The 26290-nt window shown below is 43.1% G+C and overlaps 1 protein-coding gene across 1 annotated transcript; it reads left to right on the top strand.

Moving 5' to 3' along the window:
- On the top strand, window positions 1-26088 carry LOC129867850 (uncharacterized). The gene is made up of 3 exons (XM_055941336.1): window positions 1-1034; window positions 1128-1955; window positions 25525-26088. The coding sequence occupies exons 1-3, from the start codon at window positions 625-627 to the stop codon at window positions 26042-26044; spliced, it is 1758 nt and encodes a 585-aa protein (XP_055797311.1). The 5' UTR covers window positions 1-624; the 3' UTR covers window positions 26045-26088.
- The last annotated feature ends 202 nt before the right edge of the window (window positions 26089-26290 follow it).

Raw genomic sequence — 26290 nt, 5'->3', positions numbered from 1 at the left:
ACCCAGGAGCCAGACTCTGATGAGACTCAGGCCAATGATGTAGTGTCTGCTGAGACTGTGTCTGCAGAGACTCAGACCCCAGACTCTGATGAGACTCAGGCCAATGATGTAGTGTCTGCTGAGACTGTGTCTGCAGAGACTCAGACCCCAGACTCTGATGAGACACAGACCCAGGAGCCAGACTCTGATGAGACTCAGACCCAGGAGCCAGACTCTGATGAGACTCAGGACAATGATGTAGTGTCTGCTGTCTGCTGAGACTGTGTCTGCAGAGACTCAGACCCCAGAATCTGCTGAGAGACAGACCGAGGAGCCAGACTCTGATGAGACTCAGACCAAGGAGCCAGACTCTGATGAGACTCAGGCCAATGATGTAGTGTCTGCTGAGACTGTGTCTGCAGAGACTCAGACCCCAGACTCTGATGAGACACAGACCGAGGAGCCATACTCTGATGAGAATCAGACCAAGGAGCCAGACTGATGAGACTCAGACCAAGGAGCCAGACTGATGAGACTCAGACCAAGGAGCCAGACTCTGATGAGACTCAGGCCAAGGAGCCAGACTGATGAGACTCAGACCAAGGAGCCAGACTCTGATGAGACTCAGACCAAGGAGCCAGACTGATGAGACTCAGACCAAGGAGCCAGACTGATGAGACTCAGACCAAGGAGCCAGACTCTGATGAGACTCAGACCAAGGAGCCAGACTCTGATGAGACTCAGACCAAGGAGGTAGTGTCTGCTGTACCCAAGCCCCAGTCTACAACTGAACCATCGTTCCAACAACCTATTGGTGAAACATGTGAAATGTCTCACAATGTGCCTGAATGTAGAGTTGACCATGCAATTGTATTAGATGCGCCTGGGTATCAAGATAGGGCTGATGAAGTTGTCTCTGCGACAGAGCACGTAAACAGGGCCGGATGTGCTACCTCAAAGGAGCTTCAGACTGCCGTGGATAGCATCACAGCCATGTCTGGGTGTGATACATCAGAGGAGGTTACTGCTGCCCTGGATAGCATGACATGTGTCACGTAAGTGTAACTATCACACACATTGTGTTATTACTGAATAGTAATGTATTGCCTTTGGGTAGAGGGGTGACTTGTTTCCGCCTTGTGTTACAGGGGTACCGAGAGAGCTCCGGATGATATGCTAACCGATGTGGAATATGCAAACGCCTTTCAAGAGAGTGAAGTGTCCCAAGCATCCGAGCCACATTTCAGTAGGCCACAGTGGAACGTTGACTCTTGTCCAGGTTCAATATTTTCTGCTTCAACCGATCCCCTTCCCACTATGAAACCACCTTCAAGCGCCATCTCTAATGTGGTAACCCAGCCTACAGATGTGGAACTCAGCACCTTCAACGCCTGTATTGGTGACATGGCCCCTCTCGGGTACCCAGAAAACTCCATGGCTGCTCTTGAGAGGGTCTGTGGTGAATATGTCTTTCAACAACAACAGCCGGCACAGCCTCTAGAGCCCCAGCAGGTTGAGGTGCATCTGGAAACGTTTCATCAAGTGCCGCAGCAGGAGGCCCGGGTCCTACATCCCCAACAACCAGCATCTCAAGTGCCTGAAACTCCACAGCAGACTGTTGATATACGAGGGTTCAACGTGTGCAAACCCAAGCCAGTGACATCTTTACAGTCGCAAAGGACATTGTTCCCCACACCACCACAATCCGAAGCAGCTGTCACCTATGAAGAATCCGTGCCTGGTCCCAGCCGATATAACCTGTACAGCGACGGGGCTACCGTGTCGTCCATTGCGATGATAATCCCTGTGATGAAACAGTTGATTATATGCGCCACGTGTAAAAAGAAGTTCAACAGAGCGGTCATATGTAACACCTACTTGATTCAGCTGAACAGGCCCATACAATGTGCTTGTGGCTGTGTATTATGCACACTGTGTTACAGTCAACAACGTGGTTGTAGCCTACACAATATATCGTCCACAAGGAGAGAGAGAGAGAGAGAGAGAGAGAGAGAGAGAGAGAGTGAGAGAGAGAGAGAGAGACAGAGAGAGGGGGGGGGGGGAGAGAGAGGGGGGGGATAGAGGAGAGAGAGAGAGAGAGAGAGAGATAGAGAGACAGAGAGAGATAAATAGAGAGAGAGATACCACTCTAAGCACCACACCCTTGCCAATTTTCCCTGCTCTGGAGAATGTAGGAGACTGGGATCTGGAACTCAACATAGGTGATATGTTCAAAACTGACAATGAAGTCAATGTCCATGTGCAGCTGTTAATGAATAAGGAGCCATCCTCTGGAGTTGACACCCTGCCAAGAGGTATGTATATTACCATGTGCAGCTGATTATGAATGAGGAGCAATCCTCTGGAGTTGACACCCTGCGAAGAGGTATGTATATTTCCATGTATAGATATATCTGTCTATGTCTATGTTATACTACAATGACGAGCCCTGATCATGTAGCTGAACTGACAGTGTTGTCTTTCCACACAGTGTTCAACCATCTCGTCACAGAGAAGGACACCATGTCCTTCAAGTACTGGGTAAACGAAGCAATGCCAGAAGAGGTGGCCTGCAGATATGTCTGCATCCCTCATATACCTGGTTTCTGGGATCACGTCGTGGTGGGAACCCGGACCCTTCCCAAAACGGCGAACATGATCGGGCCCGATGACTCCTTGCCAAGATTGTTCAATGTGTCACTAGGGTCCTACAAGTTTCATTGGTGCTGTTTTGTTCTGAAGAAACAGATTATTTTAACTATGTGGTGCACTTCAATGCCCAGCAGAGGGCAGCCTAAGGTATTCACACTGGTTGACAGCACACTGAAGAACCATACCTCAAGCATAGAGTTTAGACGAATGGTATTCTATCTGTGTAGGTGGTTTACAGCTCAGTACGGGTCCCCACCAGACAGGCAGCTTAACATGGTGTTAGATTGTAAACCTAGTGAAGGTCCTACTTTGGTCCATGTCATAGCTTTGTTGGCCTCCAGGATTGGGATGGAAACAGTAACACCTCACCTGGCCCAGCAACGGCCCAAAGATGATAGCAATTACTGTTTCAATGGCAGGAATGCCAATAACATGTTCACATGCCCCTCAGATGGTAATTCAGGAGGTAATTACATCGATATTGTTGAGGAGTTTAGCTCCTACCACAACAGTGGCGATGATGGTATTGGTCTCACTCACATGTCCACAACCACAGAGTGGTACAGCTTCCTTTAAAGTAGAGCAATGATGTTTGTATATTGTTACCTCAGCCTACAAGAGTCTACATGTGGGACCGTGTGGTGACATGATGCCTAAAGGTTATTTTAGGTCTTGTTTGACAATGGGCCCTGACTGATAAAAATTAATATGGTGATGTTCTCAATGTCACATGTTTACGATTTTATACCTTACTTTAATTGACCAAATTACACCTGGGTAATGTGTATACCCTTTTGTATCAGCCAACCTTATATATCTATTGCCTTGAAATAAAATATGTCTTGCATATACATATATCTTGGTTGTGTTTATTTGAAAGATGACAGCGACACCACATTTTGAAAGACAATTGATGTGACAGTAATTGAGAATGAACTGCCTATGATCGGGTGCACATCTATGTGGATTACTCAGTAGACACTGGTTCTGTGTTGCATTCCCTGCCTTAGTTCTACGCGGCCAGGGTCCGTTATCACCGCCAGAGGAAATCAGAAGCTATTTCATTCAGCACAGGGATCTATCTGTGTACTGTCTATTTAGAACTTACAAAGGAAGGTGCTACTCGCCTCCCTATGTCAGTGAATCTGCTGGTGTTTCCATGTGATAGGGTAGTGGGGTATATGGTATCACTGTCGTCGTCGCTGTCCTCATCGTCGCTGTCGTCCTGGTAGTAGTGGTAATAACCACCACCTGGGTTTAGGTTGCTCAGGGTTGTTAGCCTCTCAGCCTGTTGCTACACAGACAACATACGGCTCTGAACAGCATCCAGACCATGCTGGAGGCTCGGCTCATAAGCTGCACACTTTGTAAGTATACGGGAAAGCACGTTGGTATCGTTAACCAGACATCAAACGCTTGATAGTCCAGACACCTTGGGCTATCCGATAGGACCGTGCAGGGAGATGACGAGAGCTACTACGAGCGGGTCCAGAGAGCATCTTTTCCGTTGCGAGAAGTGTTGATAATTGGATATGGAGAAGGGTGAGCCGGTCAAGGATCGATTCAGACAAGGTGATAAATTGTATGACAAGCGACAGTTTAATTATGAGTAAAGATATCTGGTACAGGCGTATACGGTCTCGTTCCTTCGGCTCATAGAGAACCTCCAGAAAAAGCCCAGATAACAGAATGCATAGACATTTTATACAACACAGAAAGTAGGTTGAGTCTGGAAGTTCTGGTCCTTTGGTTGGTTCTGGACAGGTTGTTGTCTTCTCAGATTGGTCCTGATGAGCTGGGCGTCATCCTTCTGAGTCTTATAGCAAAAGTTCTTTGTTATCAAATGTTCAGCTAAGCAGGAGATTTTGTGTGTGCGTAGTCAGCCATCTGTCCTTGGTTATGTGTGTGTCTCATTATTTCGTGAAATGCGGACCCAAGCACTCTTTTGATCAAGGCCTTTCCTTATCAGTGTTTATGAAAGGTCTGTGCCAGCCATCTATCTTTGGGTGTGTGAGAAACCCTGCTTAGAAAGAAGTTAGTTATAACAATGTAATAGCAATATGCTTGTGTTATTTTAAATGGTATTTATTACAAATCCCCCTCTTCACGTCTCATAAGAGACGTGACAAAAGCTAGGACAAAAGCTATTAATGGCAAAATTAGAGTAAACTTTATCAGAAGATAAAGTTTTGATTCCCTCTCTTCACGTCTCACAAGAGACGTGACATAAACTAGGTAAGAGTAAGAAAAGCAAAAGTAAACAACCAGGGAAACTTTCTCAGAGAAAGTTTTAATTCCCTCTCTTCACATCTCACAAGAGACGTGACATAAACTTTAAGCAAATCCAGGCACAAGAAGGGAAACTTTTTCCAGAAGAAAAAGTTTTGAATTCCCTCTCTTCACGTCTCCTAAGAGACGTGACATAAACATGGAATCAAGCAGGAGTAGTATATGCAGAAACTTTCTTGAAGAGAAAGTTTCATATGCCCTCTCTTCACGTCTCCTAAGAGACGTGACATAAACTAGAAAAAGGTAAAAGCAGCAGGCATGTTGTTGTCCTCAAAAGATGGAGGGCCTTCATCCCCTAAAAGAGGAAACATCTGGGAAGGGCTTGTTGGGTCAATGGCTTTAGATATGACCCTAGTGGTGAGTGAACGAATGCATGGTATGCAACAGCAACCACACAAAACCAAAATGGCTGCAAACACTGAGATAGAAACCAAAATTGAGGACACCAGGGTTTTATATTTCCCAAAAGCATCCATCCAGGAATCCCACATGGAGGTGTCTACACCAGAATGGGATTTCATCTTACCATTAAGAGTCCTCAAGCCTTCTAAGGCAATGGTCAGGCTACCTTCAGTGGCGGTGTTGTTAGGTATAAAGGTGCAACACTGTTCACCAAACATAGAGCATACACCTCCCTTCTCAGAGAGAAGCATGTCTACTGCAATGCGGTTTTGGAAGGCCATCAAGCTGGTAGCCGCCAATTGGCCATGTACCGCCTCAAAGCCTTGCTGGGTCCAATTGCCTAGTTTTTGGACATTAAAATGGATATAGTTGATCCTGTCAACATTTTTATTAATGGTGCACCACCAGCACACTGATGATTCCAAACCGGCTACAACCTGGTCTACTAGTTTATACTTATCTGGCACCCCCCTAGGGACTCCTATGGCGTCAATATAGGTGGGGTCTCCAGGATCCACTCCTGTTGATCTTTTGGACCGGGATAAATCCCCGTCCCTCTCTACACGGGCCATCAGGTCCTTTACTTCCATAGGATACACTGAAACAGGAAGAAGCAGAGAGACAAGAGCACAAAGACCAGTGGCATTCTCTGGCAGGCGGTCATATAGATGATTTCCTCCACACCACCACCAGACATCAGCTCTAGACACAGGTTGGAAAGGGGCATTAGGATTATGGGTGTTATTGCACCATTCATAAGGTAATGCTCCCAGCATTGGAGGGCCAAGGGACATATTTATACAAGTGAAATTAGCCCTGGCAACCCGAGAAGAAAACATCGGGGCCCTTTATAGTACTTTTAACAATAGGGTAAAACTTGTCCCATACGTAGCAGTTGGCAGTTGGGTTGTCATGTTTCATAACAGGAAGAAGACATACGTCAGGTAGGGTAGCCGGTACAATGCGTAGGAGTGGACGGGCTCCCATACATACCACACGGCTCTGGTGGGTGGCCTTGCCCGCCTCCTCAGCCAATAATAGCCAATTATTCGTAAGTCCCGAGACCCCTGTAGCTGTAAGGATAGCACCGTCGAGAGTGGGCGGTGCTGCAAGTTTGCCCACGATAAGGATGAGCAAGGACCAAAAGGAGACCTACTCCAAGAACTACCCCTGGACACATTAGTAACCAAAAAACAAGAGTATGTTAAACCCTCAGGTCCATCCCTCTATACAACCTGTACCAGGTGGGCTCGTCGCCACCCGGGAACTTCAAACCTTCACAACAGGGAGGACAAACATCACTTTTTATTCATTCGACAACATCATCTACAGCAAACCAAGGGTCCTCCTCTGTCAGGCCCACTCTCCTGCGAAAGCTTGATTCCGTATCAGCCTCTCCTACTGGAGCATCAAGCAGCGGCATCATACCAGAGGCCCTTGCCACATCTGTAACAGACTTCTTCAAACAAGGTATGATACAGGCAGCACAGAAATGAAAAACAACAACTAGTGTCAGAAATTCAGTAATCATTATTGCAGTGTACTTACCAAACCAACCACCCAGCCAAGGGACCAGTCCAGTCTCCTCCACACCTGCAAGACCCTTCATCTCCACTGATAACCTTGCCAACACACTCAGAGCTTTTGAAATGCTCCCATCCGAACTAGTATTGTTAGGGACAAACGTGCAACACTGTTCTCCAAACATTTTACATACGCCTCCCTGGATGGCCAGAATCATGTCCAGTGCTAGTCTATTTTGTCTACTGGTTTGAGAGGTAGCATCCAATTGTTCAGCCATTCCCGTAAGTGCTGTGTGGGTGTATTTAACAAATCATTATTAATTATAGTAGATATAATTGATCCAGGCATTATGCTTAGCATCAACAATAGCTGGGCCAATGATGGGCATCAGATGCCACAGGCCATCATTCCTGTTTAATGTCTGGAATTCGTGGGGGACCCCTATTGGGACCCCCAACAGGTTGGTGTGAATGTTATCTGTTCCCTCGGACCAAGGAGCGTCACGTTTCTGCCGTCTCCTGGGTTGGTCCCAAGCCTCTGTCATGTGCAGCTCCCAAAAGTTGGTTAGCTGTAACCTCAATAATAGGCAATGGTGTTTATCAGACTGGCCAAAACACATGTTCCCTGACAATCTCCTTTCCAAATGGGGTCAACCGCCTGGCAGGTCCACACATCCACCATACATCAGCAACACCTCTAGTTAATAGTGACATTTGTGATGCAGGCAGCAGTAGGGAACCTCCCATAGTCTATACCTCTACCTGTACCAGTGTTACAGCTGTAATATCCCCCATATGCCTTAACCCCCCATGGTGTCTTCTGGGGACGGACTTCTGGGAACACAAGACTCAGAGTTTTACACAGGGTTGAATTTGGCTTAAACTTTCCAATATGCACATCCAACCTTCCCCATTACTTAGGGCAAATGGGTGAGCAGCCAGAATAGGTCTGGCATGTCCACATACGACACAGTCCTTTCTATTAAGTGTTTTATAGGCCAACCACATATTCTCCCTTCCCTCATAACCAGAATCAGTCCCCAATTGGTCACTATCTGAGATGTCTTTCACATTTATTACCTATACCAGATTGTAGAGTTTAGGTGATGGCGTGGGACTTGGTCTTGAAGTGGTGGAGGAGGCCGGCTGAACCTGGTCTGTTGGAACTGGTGGTGGTTCTGGCAGTACTGTGATGGTAACATCCCCATCGTATCCTAAACAGACAACTCAGGACTACAAGCAATCCTGTAAAGCCCCACCCTCTCCCAGAGAACACATCATCAGCCAGAGATCAAGCAACACTTTCACTTCTATGAACAAACACAGTGAGGAAAGGTCGGGGGAGGGAATTCTTCATTAAGGAGTTGATCCCCGAACTCTATTAGCAACGGTTCTTCTCCTTAACTCTGTGATCATTCGACAGTGTCAGTGTGTCTCACCCTCCAAGTGCGATATGCCCCCAGATCTAGTGAATCACCTTCTCCTTTAATTCACCTGTAACGCATAAAATCTTGGACATACAGGTTTGTATATCAAACCGTTTATCATTTGTTCTATCTGATTATATATTTAACTTCTATGCCTATTTTTTAGCTAGAATTTTTAATTTTAAATTAGTTTATTATCCAATAGGCCCCATCCTATCCTAGACCACAATGTACCCCTCCCCCGTTTGATACCTGGCTCTGCCCAGGTATCAACCTTACCTATTCTAAATAATGACTTAGTAAAATATTCTTATGTTCTACATTATTATGTAGGAGCGCCCCTTTTATTTTCCACATGTCCAATTCTCCCTTTTGTCTCCATTCAGTAACTGTTATCTACCCATTCTGTTATCTCTGTCCTGGCGCCCCTTCCAAAACTCCCTTCTCTGCTCTCAAACCTTCAAGGTCTCAGCAGTGCGGGGAGGGCCACTCTGTCTGCCCTTTCCCTTATCTGTCTGTAGCTTGGTCCCAAACATTAACTAAGTGTCTCACTGTTTTGACTTTATCTAAAATCATGGATTTAAAATTAACAACATGGCTTATAGTGTCAATCTCCAAAGTCTTTACATAACCTTAATAAACCTATCTCTATCTTCTTATGGCCAAAACAAATGCTAACCATATAAATTCCTTTCTTTACTAATAAGCTCTCTATCACTTTTATTTCCATGCCCTATAGGCTTAAAATATCTCCTGTTCAAACCAATTCAATAACAGCCCATTCAAAACCGTCATAGCCAATGTTTAAAAACAGAATCCTGACTCCTCTGTGGTTAAAACTACAATTATGGTCAAGAGTTATAAACTCTATTATATCAATTTACCTCAAAACTAGTATTCCCAAATGACCACAATTTCATTATTCTCACTACATCCCCCCGTGATTGATCCCCCCGTGATTGACAGGAAAATGCAACGAAAAGAGGTCAAAAAGGTTACACCTACATTCGTGTTCCATATCTAGACATACCAAAAGAACCCTTTATCTTAACAAAGTCCCTTGTCTAAATAAAACTCAGAAAGTAAAACACCTAATATTATCTTGTCTCTCGGAACACGGAAAACCCCTTAACCCAAAACGTTTACCACAAAAACAAAACCTAATAATTATGATAATACCCTTAAATCATTCGTTTTAAATTTCCCCGATGTTTCATGTACTAACCATACAACTGTGATAAACGTACACTGTCCCTTTAAAAACTCTCAATGCCTGCCATACCAGGTTGCGAGTCGTTCTTTGTCCCCCATAATGAAAACAGATCACGTTTAGAATACGTTTACTTATTGTTCGAATTCTCTGGTGTTACCTAAACCAAAAACTAATAACTTTCAGCAACTTTTGAAAAGTATCTCAAAGCTATAATGTACACATTTTCCCTCTAAATGACACAACCAATTTTCTCTAGCATAATTTAATACGGCCACACCCGGTAAATCATTATCAAATGTTAAATATACAGGTTTAGTACTTTTATCAAATAGATTAGTATAGTTCAAATAAAGATATGCGTTTACTAGCGCTCAACCTGTGTTCAGAACGCAGCAACTAGCCAATATAATACCAAAAATGACTGTCTTATTCATGCCTCTAGGCAAAACATCTAGTTACTCCAACTAAGTTTAGCAGCAAAACTATCGTATAAGTAAAATCAACTTCTCAACTCTTTCCATTCCAAAGTGTAAACTTACCATATACTTCGATAAATTTATATCGCATGTCAGCCAATCCATAACAATAATATCATTAGTCTGTAAATTTAACCTAAATAAGTTATTAAATGTATTCTCTCTACTCCGAATTGGTTCTAAGTTTTTTCTGTCACCAGCATTCAAACAGGCTCTCCATTTTCTGGGAGACCGTTGAGTGCTGCAATACTGCCATCTTCTGTCCATTCTCTGTACAGCTCTAAGAGTTATGAGTGTTTTATTTATTTATTTATTTATTTTATTTTACCGTTATTTTACCAGGTAAGTTGACTGAGAACACGTTCTCATTTGCAGCCTCTAACTGGGAGAGGTTCCATCTTCAGGGGAGGCGAAGTTTGATGCCGCATCACCTGAATCAGGAGTGTCTTAATTTGGAATCGAATTTAGGCCGCTCAAATCGGCTCTGACTTCTGTAAGGAATTGGAGCTAGAGTACAATGTGTGAGGTGGTGCCAAGGTGCGCCTGATTTACCTTTGACCTGAACTGAGTGTGAAGAAACCTCCTTCACTTCGTACAGTTCAGTCCACCTGGGTTCTAGCCACTTTCTCTTGTGGACTCTCACCCCACCCAGTCACCATTTTACATTCCGTGGTGGCGTGCCTCCTGGCAGCTTCCCCTCTCGAACCTTGCGAACCTGGGTAGAGAGTGCTACAGAGAGTTCCGTCAGTTGTTTCACATAATTACATCAAGAGCGGGCATATGACCTCCCTCTCTTGGTGGACCAGTCATTATCTCATGAGGAGAGAGATGGGTGCCTGCCCCTGGAGAGGCTCTCATGGCCATCAACGCCAGAGGCAGGGCTTCAACCCATATCAACTTCGAACCTGCACATACTTTAGCTATCTTAGCCTTAAGGGTTTGATTGGCGCGTTACACGAGACCCTCTCTGTCTTATAAATTAAGTACTATGTGTGTGTAATCTATCCACTATCTTTGTATACTTAGCCCGTCTCTGAGTATAAAACCCGAGACGAATTCTCGGTGCAAGTGCAGACTTATCTCTTGCACTTCACCCTCGTACACAAAGAATTATTTACAGCAGTTATTACTGTTAATCAGTTTTTCGAGTTGTTGTATATTTTCCCAGAAGGTGTCGGAATCGCCCTCCCGGAAGAATATATTAACAAATCCAGGCGCTTCTGAACCAATTGTCAATTCAATTTTAAGAATTATTTTGCAATAGTTATAATTGCTTTTTAGTTTTTCGATTCGTTAAATACTTTCCCAGAAGGTGTCGGAATCGCCCTTCCGGAACAGTATATTAACAAATCCAAGCGCTGCTGTATCAATTGTCAATTCAATTTTGAGAATTATTTTGCAATAGTTATTATCGCTTTTCAGTTTTTCGATCTGTTAAATATCTTCCCAGAAGGTGTCGGAATCGCCCTTCCGGAACGATACATTAACAAATCGAAGCGCTGCTGTACCAATTGTCAATTCAATTTTGAGAATTATTTTGCAATAGTTATTATCGCTTTTCCGTTTTTCGATCTGTTAAATATCTTCCCAGAAGGTGTCGGAATCGCCCTTCCGGAACAATACATTAACAAATCGAAGCGCTGCTGTACCAATTGTCAATGCAATTTTGAGAATTATTTTGCGATAGTTATTATCGCTTTTCAGTTTTTCGATCTGTTAAATATCCTCCCAGAAGGTGTCGGAATCGCCCTTCCGGAAAAATACATTAACAAATCGAAGCGCTGCTGTACCAATTGTCAATTCAATTTTAGGAATTATGGAAACACCAACATCACAATAGAGGAAAAATACAAGTCAGTCTTCAGCTCGGCGGCTGTACCACGGGCCAAAAGAAGACTCAGCTGTCCTCCCGAAAGTTATCAACTTGTGAGTCTCGTGAAACGGCCAATCTTACATAGCATTCAAATTAACATTTCCACATTTGTATTTTATTACATAACAACATTAATACATTGATCGCAAGTTAAGTTCTTCACAGTGCATCTAGTTAAGTGCCAAGTCAACCATTGCCCGCTATCTGAACTTGTATTTTTATTTTTATTTTGTTGATTCCCCCTAGGTAACTTCCAAGTGTTTTAACCAATCAAATGTTGTTAAGTCTGGGGAACCTTTTCTAGACTTGGATTCTCACGGAATTCTCACTCAACCCGACTATCTGAATCTTTTTATCAAGTCAGTTACAATTATAACACAATTTCTTGGATTCTCACGGCTTCTACCCGACTATGTGAATCGTTTTACAACACAGTTACAATTATAACACAATTTCTTGGATTCGCACGGCTTTTACCCGACTATGTGAATCTTTTTACAACACACATTTACTTAGATTCTCACGGCTTCTACCCGACTATGTGAATCTGAGTCTCACGGCTTCTACCCGACTATGTGACCCTCTATAAGTTATTTGGATTGTCACGGCTTCTACCCGACTATGTGAATCTCTTTTTAATTACTTTAGAGTCTCACGGCTTCTACCCGACTATGTGACTCTGAGTCTCACGGCTTCTACCCGACTATGTGACTCTGAGTCTCACGGCTTCTACCCGACTATGTGACTCTGAGTCTCACGGCTTCTACCCGACTATGTGACTCTGAGTCTCACGGCTTCTACCCGACTATGTGACTCTGAGTCTCACGGCTTCTACCCGACTATGTGACTCTGAGTCTCACGGCTTCTACCCGACTATGTGACTCTGAGTCTCACGGCTTCTACCCGACTATGTGACTCTGAGTCTCACGGCTTCTACCCGACTATGTGACTCTGAGTCTCACGGCTTCTACCCGACTATGTGACTCTGAGTCTCACGGCTTCTACCCGACTATGTGACTCTGAGTCTCACGGCTTCTACCCGACTATGTGACTCTGAGTCTCACGGCTTCTACCCGACTATGTGACTCTGAGTCTCACGGCTTCTACCCGACTATGTGACTCTGAGTCTCACGGCTTCTACCCGACTATGTGACTCTGAGTCTCACGGCTTCTACCCGACTATGTGACTCTGAGTCTCACGGCTTCTACCCGACTATGTGACTCTGAGTCTCACGGCTTCTACCCGACTATGTGACTCTGAGTCTCACGGCTTCTACCCGACTATGTGACTCTGAGTCTCACGGCTTCTACCCGACTATGTGACTCTGAGTCTCACGGCTTCTACCCGACTATGTGACTCTGAGTCTCACGGCTTCTACCCGACTATGTGACTCTGAGTCTCACGGCTTCTACCCGACTATGTGACTCTGAGTCTCACGGCTTCTACCCGACTATGTGACTCTGAGTCTCACGGCTTCTACCCGACTATGTGACTCTGAGTCTCACGGCTTCTACCCGACTATGTGACTCTGAGTCTCACGGCTTCTACCCGACTATGTGACTCTGAGTCTCACGGCTTCTACCCGACTATGTGACTCTGAGTCTCACGGCTTCTACCCGACTATGTGACTCTGAGTCTCACGGCTTCTACCCGACTATGTGACTCTGAGTCTCACGGCTTCTACCCGACTATGTGACTCTGAGTCTCACGGCTTCTACCCGACTATGTGACTCTGAGTCTCACGGCTTCTACCCGACTATGTGACTCTGAGTCTCACGGCTTCTACCCGACTATGTGACTCTGAGTCTCACGGCTTCTACCCGACTATGTGACTCTGAGTCTCACGGCTTCTACCCGACTATGTGACTCTGAGTCTCACGGCTTCTACCCGACTATGTGACTCTGAGTCTCACGGCTTCTACCCGACTATGTGACTCTGAGTCTCACGGCTTCTACCCGACTATGTGACTCTGAGTCTCACGGCTTCTACCCGACTATGTGACTCTGAGTCTCACGGCTTCTACCCGACTATGTGACTCTGAGTCTCACGGCTTCTACCCGACTATGTGACTCTGAGTCTCACGGCTTCTACCCGACTATGTGACTCTGAGTCTCACGGCTTCTACCCGACTATGTGACTCTGAGTCTCACGGCTTCTACCCGACTATGTGACTCTGAGTCTCACGGCTTCTACCCGACTATGTGACTCTGAGTCTCACGGCTTCTACCCGACTATGTGACTCTGAGTCTCACGGCTTCTACCCGACTATGTGACTCTGAGTCTCACGGCTTCTACCCGACTATGTGACTCTGAGTCTCACGGCTTCTACCCGACTATGTGACTCTGAGTCTCACGGCTTCTACCCGACTATGTGACTCTGAGTCTCACGGCTTCTACCCGACTATGTGACTCTGAGTCTCACGGCTTCTACCCGACTATGTGACTCTGAGTCTCACGGCTTCTACCCGACTATGTGACTCTGAGTCTCACGGCTTCTACCCGACTATGTGACTCTGAGTCTCACGGCTTCTACCCGACTATGTGACTCTGAGTCTCACGGCTTCTACCCGACTATGTGACTCTGAGTCTCACGGCTTCTACCCGACTATGTGACTCTGAGTCTCACGGCTTCTACCCGACTATGTGACTCTGAGTCTCACGGCTTCTACCCGACTATGTGACTCTGAGTCTCACGGCTTCTACCCGACTATGTGACTCTGAGTCTCACGGCTTCTACCCGACTATGTGACTCTGAGTCTCACGGCTTCTACCCGACTATGTGACTCTGAGTCTCACGGCTTCTACCCGACTATGTGACTCTGAGTCTCACGGCTTCTACCCGACTATGTGACTCTGAGTCTCACGGCTTCTACCCGACTATGTGACTCTGAGTCTCACGGCTTCTACCCGACTATGTGACTCTGAGTCTCACGGCTTCTACCCGACTATGTGACTCTGAGTCTCACGGCTTCTACCCGACTATGTGACTCTGAGTCTCACGGCTTCTACCCGACTATGTGACTCTGAGTCTCACGGCTTCTACCCGACTATGTGACTCTGAGTCTCACGGCTTCTACCCGACTATGTGACTCTGAGTCTCACGGCTTCTACCCGACTATGTGACTCTGAGTCTCACGGCTTCTACCCGACTATGTGACTCTGAGTCTCACGGCTTCTACCCGACTATGTGACTCTGAGTCTCACGGCTTCTACCCGACTATGTGACTCTGAGTCTCACGGCTTCTACCCGACTATGTGACTCTGAGTCTCACGGCTTCTACCCGACTATGTGACTCTGAGTCTCACGGCTTCTACCCGACTATGTGACTCTGAGTCTCACGGCTTCTACCCGACTATGTGACTCTGAGTCTCACGGCTTCTACCCGACTATGTGACTCTGAGTCTCACGGCTTCTACCCGACTATGTGACCCTGAGTCTCACGGCTTCTACCCGACTATGTGACTCTGAGTCTCACGGCTTCTACCCGACTATGTGACTCTGAGTCTCACGGCTTCTACCCGACTATGTGACTCTGAGTCTCACGGCTTCTACCCGACTATGTGACCCTGAGTCTCACGGCTTCTACCCGACTATGTGACTCTGAGTCTCACGGCTTCTACCCGACTATGTGACTCTGAGTCTCACGGCTTCTACCCGACTATGTGACTCTGAGTCTCACGGCTTCTACCCGACTATGTGACTCTGAGTCTCACGGCTTCTACCCGACTATGTGACTCTGAGTCTCACGGCTTCTACCCGACTATGTGACTCTGAGTCTCACGGCTTCTACCCGACTATGTGACTCTGAGTCTCACGGCTTCTACCCGACTATGTGACTCTGAGTCTCACGGCTTCTACCCGACTATGTGACTCTGAGTCTCACGGCTTCTACCCGACTATGTGACTCTGAGTCTCACGGCTTCTACCCGACTATGTGACTCTCTATATCTCAGATATCTTTACATGTTTGCTTTTACATTTACAATAGACATTTATCATAAATTTAACAGTAATCCATACTCCACCTCAGTACTTCTGATCTTTAAATTTGGATTTTCCTATTATACAATATGCAGATTTTTGATTTAACAGGTACTGCTTACCTTCGTTTTGACGGCCGTCTAGATCAGTTTCCTGAGGCGAGCTGGATTCCCGGCTGCTCCGTCGGACCGGTCACCCTTCCTTTCTGATCCGTCTCTCACTTGTCTCTTTTCTCTGTCAACTTTGATGGATCGAATTCAGAGAAGAAAACCATCCCCTGCTACCATTTTGTTGATGACACAAGTTTACTGGAGAACTGAGACGAAGTAGAGACTCTGGACAGGGTGGATATTCGTATAATAAAAAGCAGTTTTATTCAGAGGTAAAGATATCTGATACAAGCATGCTTGGACTCGTTCATTCAGCTCGTAAGGAACCTGCAGACAGAGCCCAGATAACAGAAATACATAGTCATTTTATACAGCACAGAAAGTAGGTTGAGTCTGGAAGTTCTGGTCCTCTGGTTGGTTCTGATGAGTTGGGCGAGGTCTCCTTCAGGCTAGTATCACTGTCCCATTGGCTCTGAGTAGAGTTCTTTGTCTTCAAAAATGTTCAGACTGAAGAGGAGTTTTTGTGTGTGCGTTGATGTTCCTGTCTTATCTGTGTTTATGAAAGATTTACGTCAGCCCTCTGTCCTTGGGTATGTGTGTGTCTCAGTACCTCGTGAAATACCGTACCAAGCACCCTTTTCTTTGTCAGTGTTTATAAAAGGTCTATGTCAGCCATCTGTCTCTGGGTGTGTGTGTCTCATTATCTCGTGTGATGCAGACCCAAGCACTCTTGCTCAAGGCCTTCCCTGCCTTATCAGTGTTTATGAATGTTCTGTGTCAGCCATCTGTCTCTGGTGTGTGTGTGTCTCAGTTTCTGCTTGTGAGTATGTGAGAGAACCTTGTTTAAGAAAGAAGTTAGTTATAACAATGTAATAGCAATATGCTTGTGTTATTACAATGGTATTTCTTACACTAGCTACTCTACCAGCAGCATCCTAGTTATCCTAGCTAGTCGGTACAGATCGGCAAGCTGGCTAGCTACTCTACCAGCAGCATCCTAGTTACCATAGCTACCACTACATCATCACCGGCTGTCTGCATTTCTTGTGGACCGATGGAGCTCCCCGGTTGTTTCTTCCACCTGTTAAATCCGTGGAGGGCTTCTCCCTCTCTCGTTGACGGATGCTGGCTACCTCTGTCCGGTTCTCCTCTCTTCACTAGATGGACAGTAAATTTAGTGTTTAACCCCTCTGTGTCCAAGGACCAAACTTTTTAATATTATTTTTGGGCGCCTCAAGTAGGCTGGACACATTCCATTTTTAATAATGCTATTTTTCCTGATAAAAACTAGTTAATTGCAATCGCCATGGAGCCCAATTTCATAACATTACGCTATGTCCCTAGTTATGAAGTAATCGCAAAAAACAGGCCTTATTTCAGATCATTTTTCACCTGCCATTTTCCTATCCTGTTCAATTGAACACCAACTCACCTTCGGAACTTTTTTTTTCTTCTCTCTATTGTTGTCATTAACCGTGATTGCTGGTAACTTATTACTAACAGGGTTACTTTGTGAGGTACCTGGGTACACGTTGTGGTGACCCACAGTCCTAAACGTTAAACATTTTCTGGTCATGGTGAACCATATGTGTTTTCAGAAAAAGGTATACAACCTAAATAAAATGCATGTCCCTGTCTTCTTTTTCAAGATGTGACATTTAAAGAGCCAGACTTTTTTTTTTTTTGCAAGAAATAACACTTTTTTTGACGACTTGTTGTTTCTAAATGGCTGCTGGGTAATTTGATATGCATCGAAATCTTCATTCGTAGGTATCGAATTGAGTGAATGCTGTGCAGGTTCACTGAGTTGCAAACCAAATGGACAGGTCTAGCTCATTGATTTGTAGATCTGACGCAGTTGCTACCTCAGATTATGAGCCAAGCAGGTGTCGTGAATGAGTTATGTAGTACCCACAGAAGGCCACAGGGAGGAGCAAGAGAGCTATAAACCCATACTGATTTTACGTTTAAAACCCTAAACCTAACAATCAATCAAATGTATTTATAAAGACCTTTTTACATTAGCAGATGACACTAAGTGCTATACATCAACTCTAACCCTAGTTAGAACCTATTTTAACTCTAACCCTAATTCTAGGGTAGGGTAGTCTAGAACACTTTTAGAAACTATTTCAGTAATAATATTATGTTAGTAAATACAATTGTAGTACTAAATAGCATTTTGATTATTTTGTTAATCAAAACCTGTCAAAGCAGTTCGCTTTTATTGTTTTGTTATTTTATTATATTTATTATTGCAGGGCAGAACACTTGATAAACAAGATACACTAGTTTTATTTTTCAAATGTGGTTTGAACTGGTTTGAAATTGGCGTGTGATATGTGGGGCAGGTTTGAGACTGATCTAAGGAATTAACAAGAAAAATACACTTTAATTCTCAGCTGTCTCACCAATGTCTGCACATGAATTAAGTAGCAATATTTTAAATGGTGTTTTTTACATTGGATAAAAGTAGAGACTCAGAGGTAGAATATGGTATATCATACACAGTTGAGGAACAACGGGAAAGAAATTCTGCTTTGAACGTTGATAAACTTTGTAACCTCACTTTTATGAAAATAGCTTTTAAAATGTTTTGGTTCCTACTGGAGAGCTCTTCTTTGTCTACAGGGCTGTTACTTTGGCAGATAATGTCACCCATCTAAATAAATGGTTTATTTAAAATATATATATATAAATAACTAAATGTATGATGTTTTGGTTTATGTCAGTTTCATTGTTTGTTAAGCAATATATTGTTAGTTTATGGTTGTAAGTGGTAAAATGAACTAGAAAATGTTATGTTTTGCAATTCTGAGTAATTACTACTTTAGTAAGGAATTACACATTATTCAGTACTACTGCAGTTGCTAAATAATTCCAATAGATGGCAGCATAAGACCACAAATGAAATTTCAGAAGATTAGTTTAGTTTTCTCCCTGGATACACCACCACTCCCCCTCACAGGAAAACTCCTGTGTGCTTCTTTCTGTCCCTTTCCACACTGCTAACGCAAGAGGAAGCACTGAAAAAGCATTTAACAGATTACTGTGAAGTAATATAATTATGATTCATGTTTTTAATACCTGTTTTTATGCCCATGTTTGAAATTATACTTCTTTAATACAAAGATTATCAATAATCCTGAACATTAATTCAGTCATCTCTGGTCGAGGAAAACATATTTTCCAGGTACATTCACTGTCAAATGCATCGACCTGCTCTGCCTTCTCTTGCTAGTAGTCAACTCTGCACCGGTAAAATGCTGGTGTCGTCACTCTGCCTTCTCCGGGGGCATGTTGAGGTAAATTTACTAACCTGGAGGGTTGAATGATGTAATTTATTGGTGGGCTGGAAGACGCACTCATGTCTTTTCTATTCCGAGGTTGTTTACTCGCAATATCAGATATTAAAATGATTTTTTATAATGCATGTATATTAAGGTTGAGGTTCTGACTAGTGATTATTTACCCGGGGTTCAATACCTGCTATAGTCACTATTTTGTTGCTCTCCTAAAAGCAACACAACCCTAATATGAGATATATAGCTAACTAAAGTAATGAGTGACCATTTTAGAAAATCATGGGACATACAGTCTGTGGTTGCATGCTATTTTATGTTAATCATATTGCTGCTTGTAGCCTATAACTGATGCTTCATGGTCTTATGCTGCCATCTAATGAAAATATTTAGCAAGTAAAAGTTATTAAGACCGAATCGAGCCGGTCGGTCACATTTCACTGTGTAAAACCTAGCAGTACTACTGATTTCTCTGAGAGTGAGGCAGATATATATTATTACTGTGTAAAACCTAGCAGTACTACTGATTTCTCTGAGTGTGAGGCAGATATATATTATTACTGTGTAAAACCTAGCAGTACTACTGATTTCTCTGAGAGTGAGGCAGATATATATTATTACTGTGTAAAACCTAGCAGTACTACTGATTTCTCTGAGAGTGAGGCAGATATATATTATTACTGTGTAAAACCTAGCAGTACTACTGATTTCTCTGAGAGTGAGGCAGATATATAGTATTACTATATAAAACCTAGCAGTACTACTGATTTCTCTGAGAGTGAGGCAGATATATATTATTACTATATAAAACCTAGCAGTACCACTGATTTCTCTGAGAGTGAGGCAGATATATATTATTACTATATAAAACCTAGCAGTACCACTGATTTCTCTGAGAGTGAGGCAGATATATATTATTACTGTGTAAAACCTAGCAGTACCACTGATTTCTCTGAGAGTGAGGCAGATATATATTATTACTGTGTAAAACCTAACAGTACTACTGATTTCTCTGAGAGTGAGGCAGATATATATTATTACTATATAAAACCTAGCAGTACCACTGATTTCTCTGAGAGTGAGGCAGATATATATTATTACTGTGTAAAACCTAGCAGTACTACTGATTTCTCTGAGAGTGAGGCAGATATATAGCATTACTGTGTAAAACCTAGCAGTACTACTGATTTCTCTGAGAGTGAGGCAGATATATATTATTACTGTATAAAACCTAGCAGTACTACTGATTTCTCTGAGAGTGAGGCAGATATATATTATTACTGTGTAAAACCTAGCAGTACTACTGATTTCTCTGAGAGTGAGGCAGATATATATTATTACTGTGTAAAACCTAGCAGTACTACTGATTTCTCTGAGAGTGAGGCAGATATATATTATTACTGTGTAAAACCTAGCAGTACTACTGATTTCTCTGAGAGTGAGGCAGATATATATTATTACTGTATAAAACCTAGCAGTACCACTGATTTCTCTGAGAGTGAGGCAGATATATATTATTACTGTGTAAAACCTAGCAGTACCACTGATTTCTCTGAGAGTGAGGCAGATATATATTATTACTGTGTAAAACCTAGCAGTACCACTGATTTCTCTGAGAGTGAGGCAGATATATATTATTACTGTGTAAAACCTAGCAGTACTACTGATTTCTCTGAGAGTGAGGCAGATATATATTATTACTGTATAAAACCTAGCAGTACCACTGATTTCTCTGAGAGTGAGGCAGATATATATTATTACTGTATAAAACCTAGCAGTACCACTGATTTCTCTGAGAGTGAGGCAGATATATAGCATTTTGCAAAAAAACATGAATATTTGTCCTTCTGAAATGAAACCATCAAGTGATTTTAAACAAATACATGTCTGTCATTGAACAACCCCATGCCATGATTAGATAGTGAAAAAACACACCAATCTCTTTAAAAATGTAACAAAACAATAAAAGCTAATTTATGAACGTTTCTGAAAATGTATATATATCGTTCTGGAATGAAACTCTTCTTATGTTTCCCCATGTGAGCTCAGAGTAGATGAGAGATGTAATGTTTGTCTCTGTTGTGTTGAAGACCAATCAAGCAGGAGAGACCAGCCTCCCCTGTACCCAGCTGTGTGTCCATGAAGAGTGACAAGTCTATGGATCCTCCTCTAAACTTTAGAGAGGGAGACTTTTCTACTGAACAAAGGTAAGAAGAACTCATGGGTCATGGTCAGTGAGTTAAACAACACTGTCTCTAGTCATTTCTCCTCTCCCATTTTCCCATTTATTTTTGTTGTTTCATAATCCATAGGCTAATCCTTATGTCCATTTCCATAGTCCTAAAACAACATTCCCTCACTGTCTGTCTGTCTGTCTGTCTGTCTGTCTGTCTGTCTGTCTGTCTGTCTGTCTGTCTGTCTGTCTGTCTGTCTGTCTGTCTCCTTTCTGTGTCTGTCTCTGTGTCTGTCTCTGTGTCTGTCTCTGTCTGTCTCTGTTTCTGTCTTGGTCTGTCTCTGTCTGTCTGTGTCTCCGTCTGTTTGTCTTTGTGTCTGTCTGTGTGTCTCTGTCTGTGTGTCTCTGTCTGTGTGTCTCTGTCTGTCTCTGTCTGTCTGTCTCCGTCTGTCTGTCTCCGTCTGTCTGTCTCCGTGTCTGTCTCTGTTTATGTCTCTGTCTGTGTCTGTTTCTGTCTTGGTCTGTGTCTGTCTCTGTCTGTCTGTCTCTGTCTGGCTGTCTGTTCATACTAACTCATTCCCTTGTTGAGGAGATGTAATCTCATGTTTTGTCCACAGAAACCAACAGGAGAGATCAGAGTCAGAGATTTTCAGTGGTCAGTCTTCCGAGAGTCATCAAACGGACCTGGCCTCCATATTCAGAGTATGTGGTCCTGTTATGTACATTTGTTTTTGTTTACCTCAATTAAAGTTGATCTGTCAATCATTCATTAATGTGTTAATGAGAAATCAATTCTTCTCTTGCTTAACTTATTTACTTAATTCATTTCAGTTGCTTGAAGAGAATATTATGACATTTGTGAAGAACGAGCTGAAGATGTTCAAGAGGATTCTTAGTCCAGAACTCCCAGAAGGCTTTGAGAGTCAGAAGCAGGATAAGGAAGTGGTGGATGCTGAAGATGAGAAGCAGGAGAGCAGTGCCAGAGAGGGGGCTCTGAAGATCACACTGCACATCCTGAGGAAAATGAACCAGAAGGACCTTGCTGACACACTGGAGAAATGTAAGATCTGTCTGCCTCATGTTGAATGCTGTTTTATAACATTTAAAAGCTGTAGCTAAAGTACAGCTAAAGTAGCTGTGTAACTCAATGATATTGTAGCAGCCTTAACTAGAGGTCGACCGATTATGATTTTTCAACGCAGATACCGATACCGATTATTGGACGACCAAAAAGCCGATACCGATTAATCGGCCAATTTAAAAAAAAACGAATTTGTAATAATGACAATTACAACAATACTGAATGAACATTTATTTTAACTTATTATATTACATCAATTAAATCAATTTAGCCTCAAATAAATAATGAAACATGTTCAATTTGGTTTAAATAATGCAAAAACAAAGTGTTGGAGAAGAAAGTAAAAGTGCAATATGTGCCATGTAAGAAAGCTAACGTTTAAGTTCCTTGCTCAGAACATGAGAACATATGAAAGCTGGTGATTCCTTTTAACATGAGTCTTCAATATTCCCAGGTAAGAAGTTTTAGGTTGTAGTTATTATAGGAATTATAGGACTATTTCCCTCTATTCCATTTGTATTTCATTAACCTTTGACTGTTGGATGTTCTTATAGGCACTTTAGTATTGCCAGTGTAACAGTATAGCTTCCGTCCCTCTCCTCGCTCCTCCCTGGGCTTGAACCAGCAACACAACGACAACAGCCACCCTCGAAGCAGCGTTACCCATGCAGAGCAAGGGGAACAACTACTCCAAGTCTCAGAGCGAGTGACGTTTGAAACGCTATTAGCGCGCGCTAACTACTTAGCCATTTCACTTCGGTTACACCAGCCTCATCTCGGGAGTTGATAGGCTTGAAGTCATAAACAGCGCAATGCTTGACGCACAACGAAGAGTTGCTGGCAAAACGCACGAAAGTGCTGTTTGAATGAATGTTTACGCGCCTGCTTCTGCCTACCACCGCTCGGTCAGATACTTAGATACTTGTATGCTTGTATGCTCAGTCAGATTATATATATTATCTAGCAGGACACGCTAGATAATATCTAGTAATATCATCAACCATGTGTAGTTAACTAGTGGTTATGATTGATTGATTGTTTTTTATAAGATAAGTTTAATGCTAGCTAGCAACTTACCTTGGCTTACTGCATTCGCGTAACAGGCAGTCTCCTTGTGGAGTGCAACGAGAGGCAGGCAGGTCGTTATTGCGTTGAACTAGTTAACCTGAAGGTTGCAATATTGGCTCCCCCGAGCTGACAAGGTGAAAATCTGTCATTCTGCCCCTGAACGAGGCAGTTAACCCACCGTTCCTAGGCCGTCATTGAAAATAAGAATGTGTTCTTAACTGACTTGTTAAATAAAGGTGTAAAAAAAATAATAGAAAAACATCTGCAAAATCGGTATAAAAATACCGATTTCCGATTGTTATGAAAACTTGAAATCGGCCCTAATTAATCGGCCATTCCGATTAATCGGTCGACCTCTAGCCTTAACACTACACCTAGTGACCTCATCAAGTAGCAGCAGGGATGTGTTGTGGTGATTAATTTAGAGAAAGAGAGAGACAACATTAATAATACCATCAATAATACCAATAATAATATAATCAGTCACACCAGTCTGTAATGCATTATGAAAACATTTACACATTTATACAGTCAGTTAAGAGAATAAATGATTATAATTTAAAACGTTATAACCGTCTTACAATACTGTAGTCATTAAAACATAATATCCTCTGTGTTATTTCTACATTCAGATGAGCTTGCTGTGATTTGCCAACGTGAACTCAAATCTAATCTAAAGAAGAAGTTTCAATGTGTATTTGAGGGGATCGCTAAACAAGGAAACCCAACACTTCTCAATAAGATCTACACAGAGCTCTACATCACAGAGGGTGGAACAGGAGAGGTCAATAATGAACATGAGCTGAGACAGATTGAGACAACAACCAGGAAACAAGCAAGACCAGAGACTGCAATCAAATGTGAAGACATCTTCACACCCTTAACTGGACAAGACAAACTTATCAGAACTGTGCTGACAAAGGGAGTCGCTGGCATTGGAAAAACAGTCTCTGTGCAGAAGTTCATTCTGGACTGGGCTGAAGGAAAAGCAAATCAGGATGTCCAATTTGTATTTTCATTCCCTTTTCGGGAGCTGAATTTGATGAAAGAGGACAAACAGACTTTCATTGAACTCCTCAATCACTTCTCAATGGAAACCAAACAATCAAGAATCTCCAACTACTACAAGTACAAAGTTCTGTTCATCTTTGATGGTCTGGATGAGTGCCGACTGCCCCTAGACTTCCAGAAGAACAAGATCTGTTGGGACGTCACAGAGTCAACCTCAGTGGATGTTCTGCTGACAAATCTCATCAAGGGAAATCTGCTTCCCTCTGCTCTCCTCTGGATAACTACCCGACCTGCAGCAGCCAATAAGATTCCTTCAGGGTGTGTTGACCAGGTGACAGAGGTACGAGGGTTCAATGACCCACAGAAGGAGGAGTACTTCAGGAAGAGATTCAGTGATGAGGACCTGGCCAGCAGAATCATCTCATCTCACACATAAAGACATCAAGGAGCCTCCACATCATGTGCCACATTCCAGTCTTTTGTTGGATTTCTGCAACAGTCCTTGAACACATGCTGAAACATAAGAGAGAAGAGATGCCCAAGACTCTGACTGAGATGTACACACACCTTGTGGTGTTTCATACCAAACAGAAGAATGAAAAGTATCTTGGGAAAGAAGAGACAGGTCCACACTGGAATAAAGAGAGCATTCTGTCACTGGGAAAACTGGCTTTTCAACAGCTTGTGAAGGGCAATCTGATTTTCTATGAAAAAGACCTGAAAGAGGCTGGCATTGATGTCAGTGAAGCCTCAGTGTACTCAGGATTGTGCACACAGATCTTTAAAGAGGAATGTGGGCTGTACCAGGACAAGGTGTACTGCTTTGTTCATCTGAGCATTCAGGAGTTTCTGGCTGCTGTATATGTGTTCCTCTCATTCATCAACAACAATGAGAATCTAATGGCCGAACCGCAATCAAAGTCCAGGAACCTTTCTGCGCTGTTCAGAGACAAGTCTAAAGTTACTGTCTACAATCAACGTCCAGGAACTTTTCTGTGAGGATCAAACAAAGGCGTAAAGTTTCTGTCTACAAGAGTGCTGTGGATAAAGCCTTACAAAGTGAAACGGGAAACCTGGACCTTTTCCTCCGCTTCCTTCTGGGCCTCTCACTGGAGTCCAATCAGAAGCACTTACAAGGTCTACTGACAAAGACAAGAAGCAGCTCAAAGACCCATGAAGAAACAGTCAAGTACATCAAGGAGAAGATCAGGGAGAATCCCTCTCCAGAGAGGAGTATCAATCTGTTTCACTGTCTGAATGAACTGAATGACCATTCTCTAGTGGAGGAGATCCAAAGCTTCCTGAGCTCAGGAAGTCTCTCAAAACCCAACCTGTCACCTGCACAGTGGTCAGCTCTGGTCTTTGTGTTGCTGACTTCAGAAAAGGAGCTGGATGTGTTTGACCTGAAGAAATACTCCAGATCAGAGGAAGGTCTTCTGAGGCTGCTGCCAGTGGTCAAAGCCTCCAGAGCTGTTCTGTGAGTAAATAAAATGACATTTAAGAACTAATCATCAGGAAGAAATATTCAGTTTAGAGAAAAATATGCACAATAATATGTGTATAATATTATATTGAAAAACATATTGAATAAATGCATTGATTTTCACATTAGTATAACAATATGACCATACAATTCTATGAGATGGAATATGAATCTATATGTTGTTAGAGAGAATAAACCAAATGCATCTGCCATTGTCCTTCTACACTACTGGTGTTAAATTAAC

This window comes from Salvelinus fontinalis, chromosome 2, assembly GCF_029448725.1.
Source record: "Salvelinus fontinalis isolate EN_2023a chromosome 2, ASM2944872v1, whole genome shotgun sequence".
NCBI classification, from domain to species: Eukaryota; Metazoa; Chordata; class Actinopteri; order Salmoniformes; family Salmonidae; genus Salvelinus; species Salvelinus fontinalis.
Note: the sequence above shows the minus strand (reverse complement) of the source record. Positions and strands in the feature narration are given on the sequence as shown.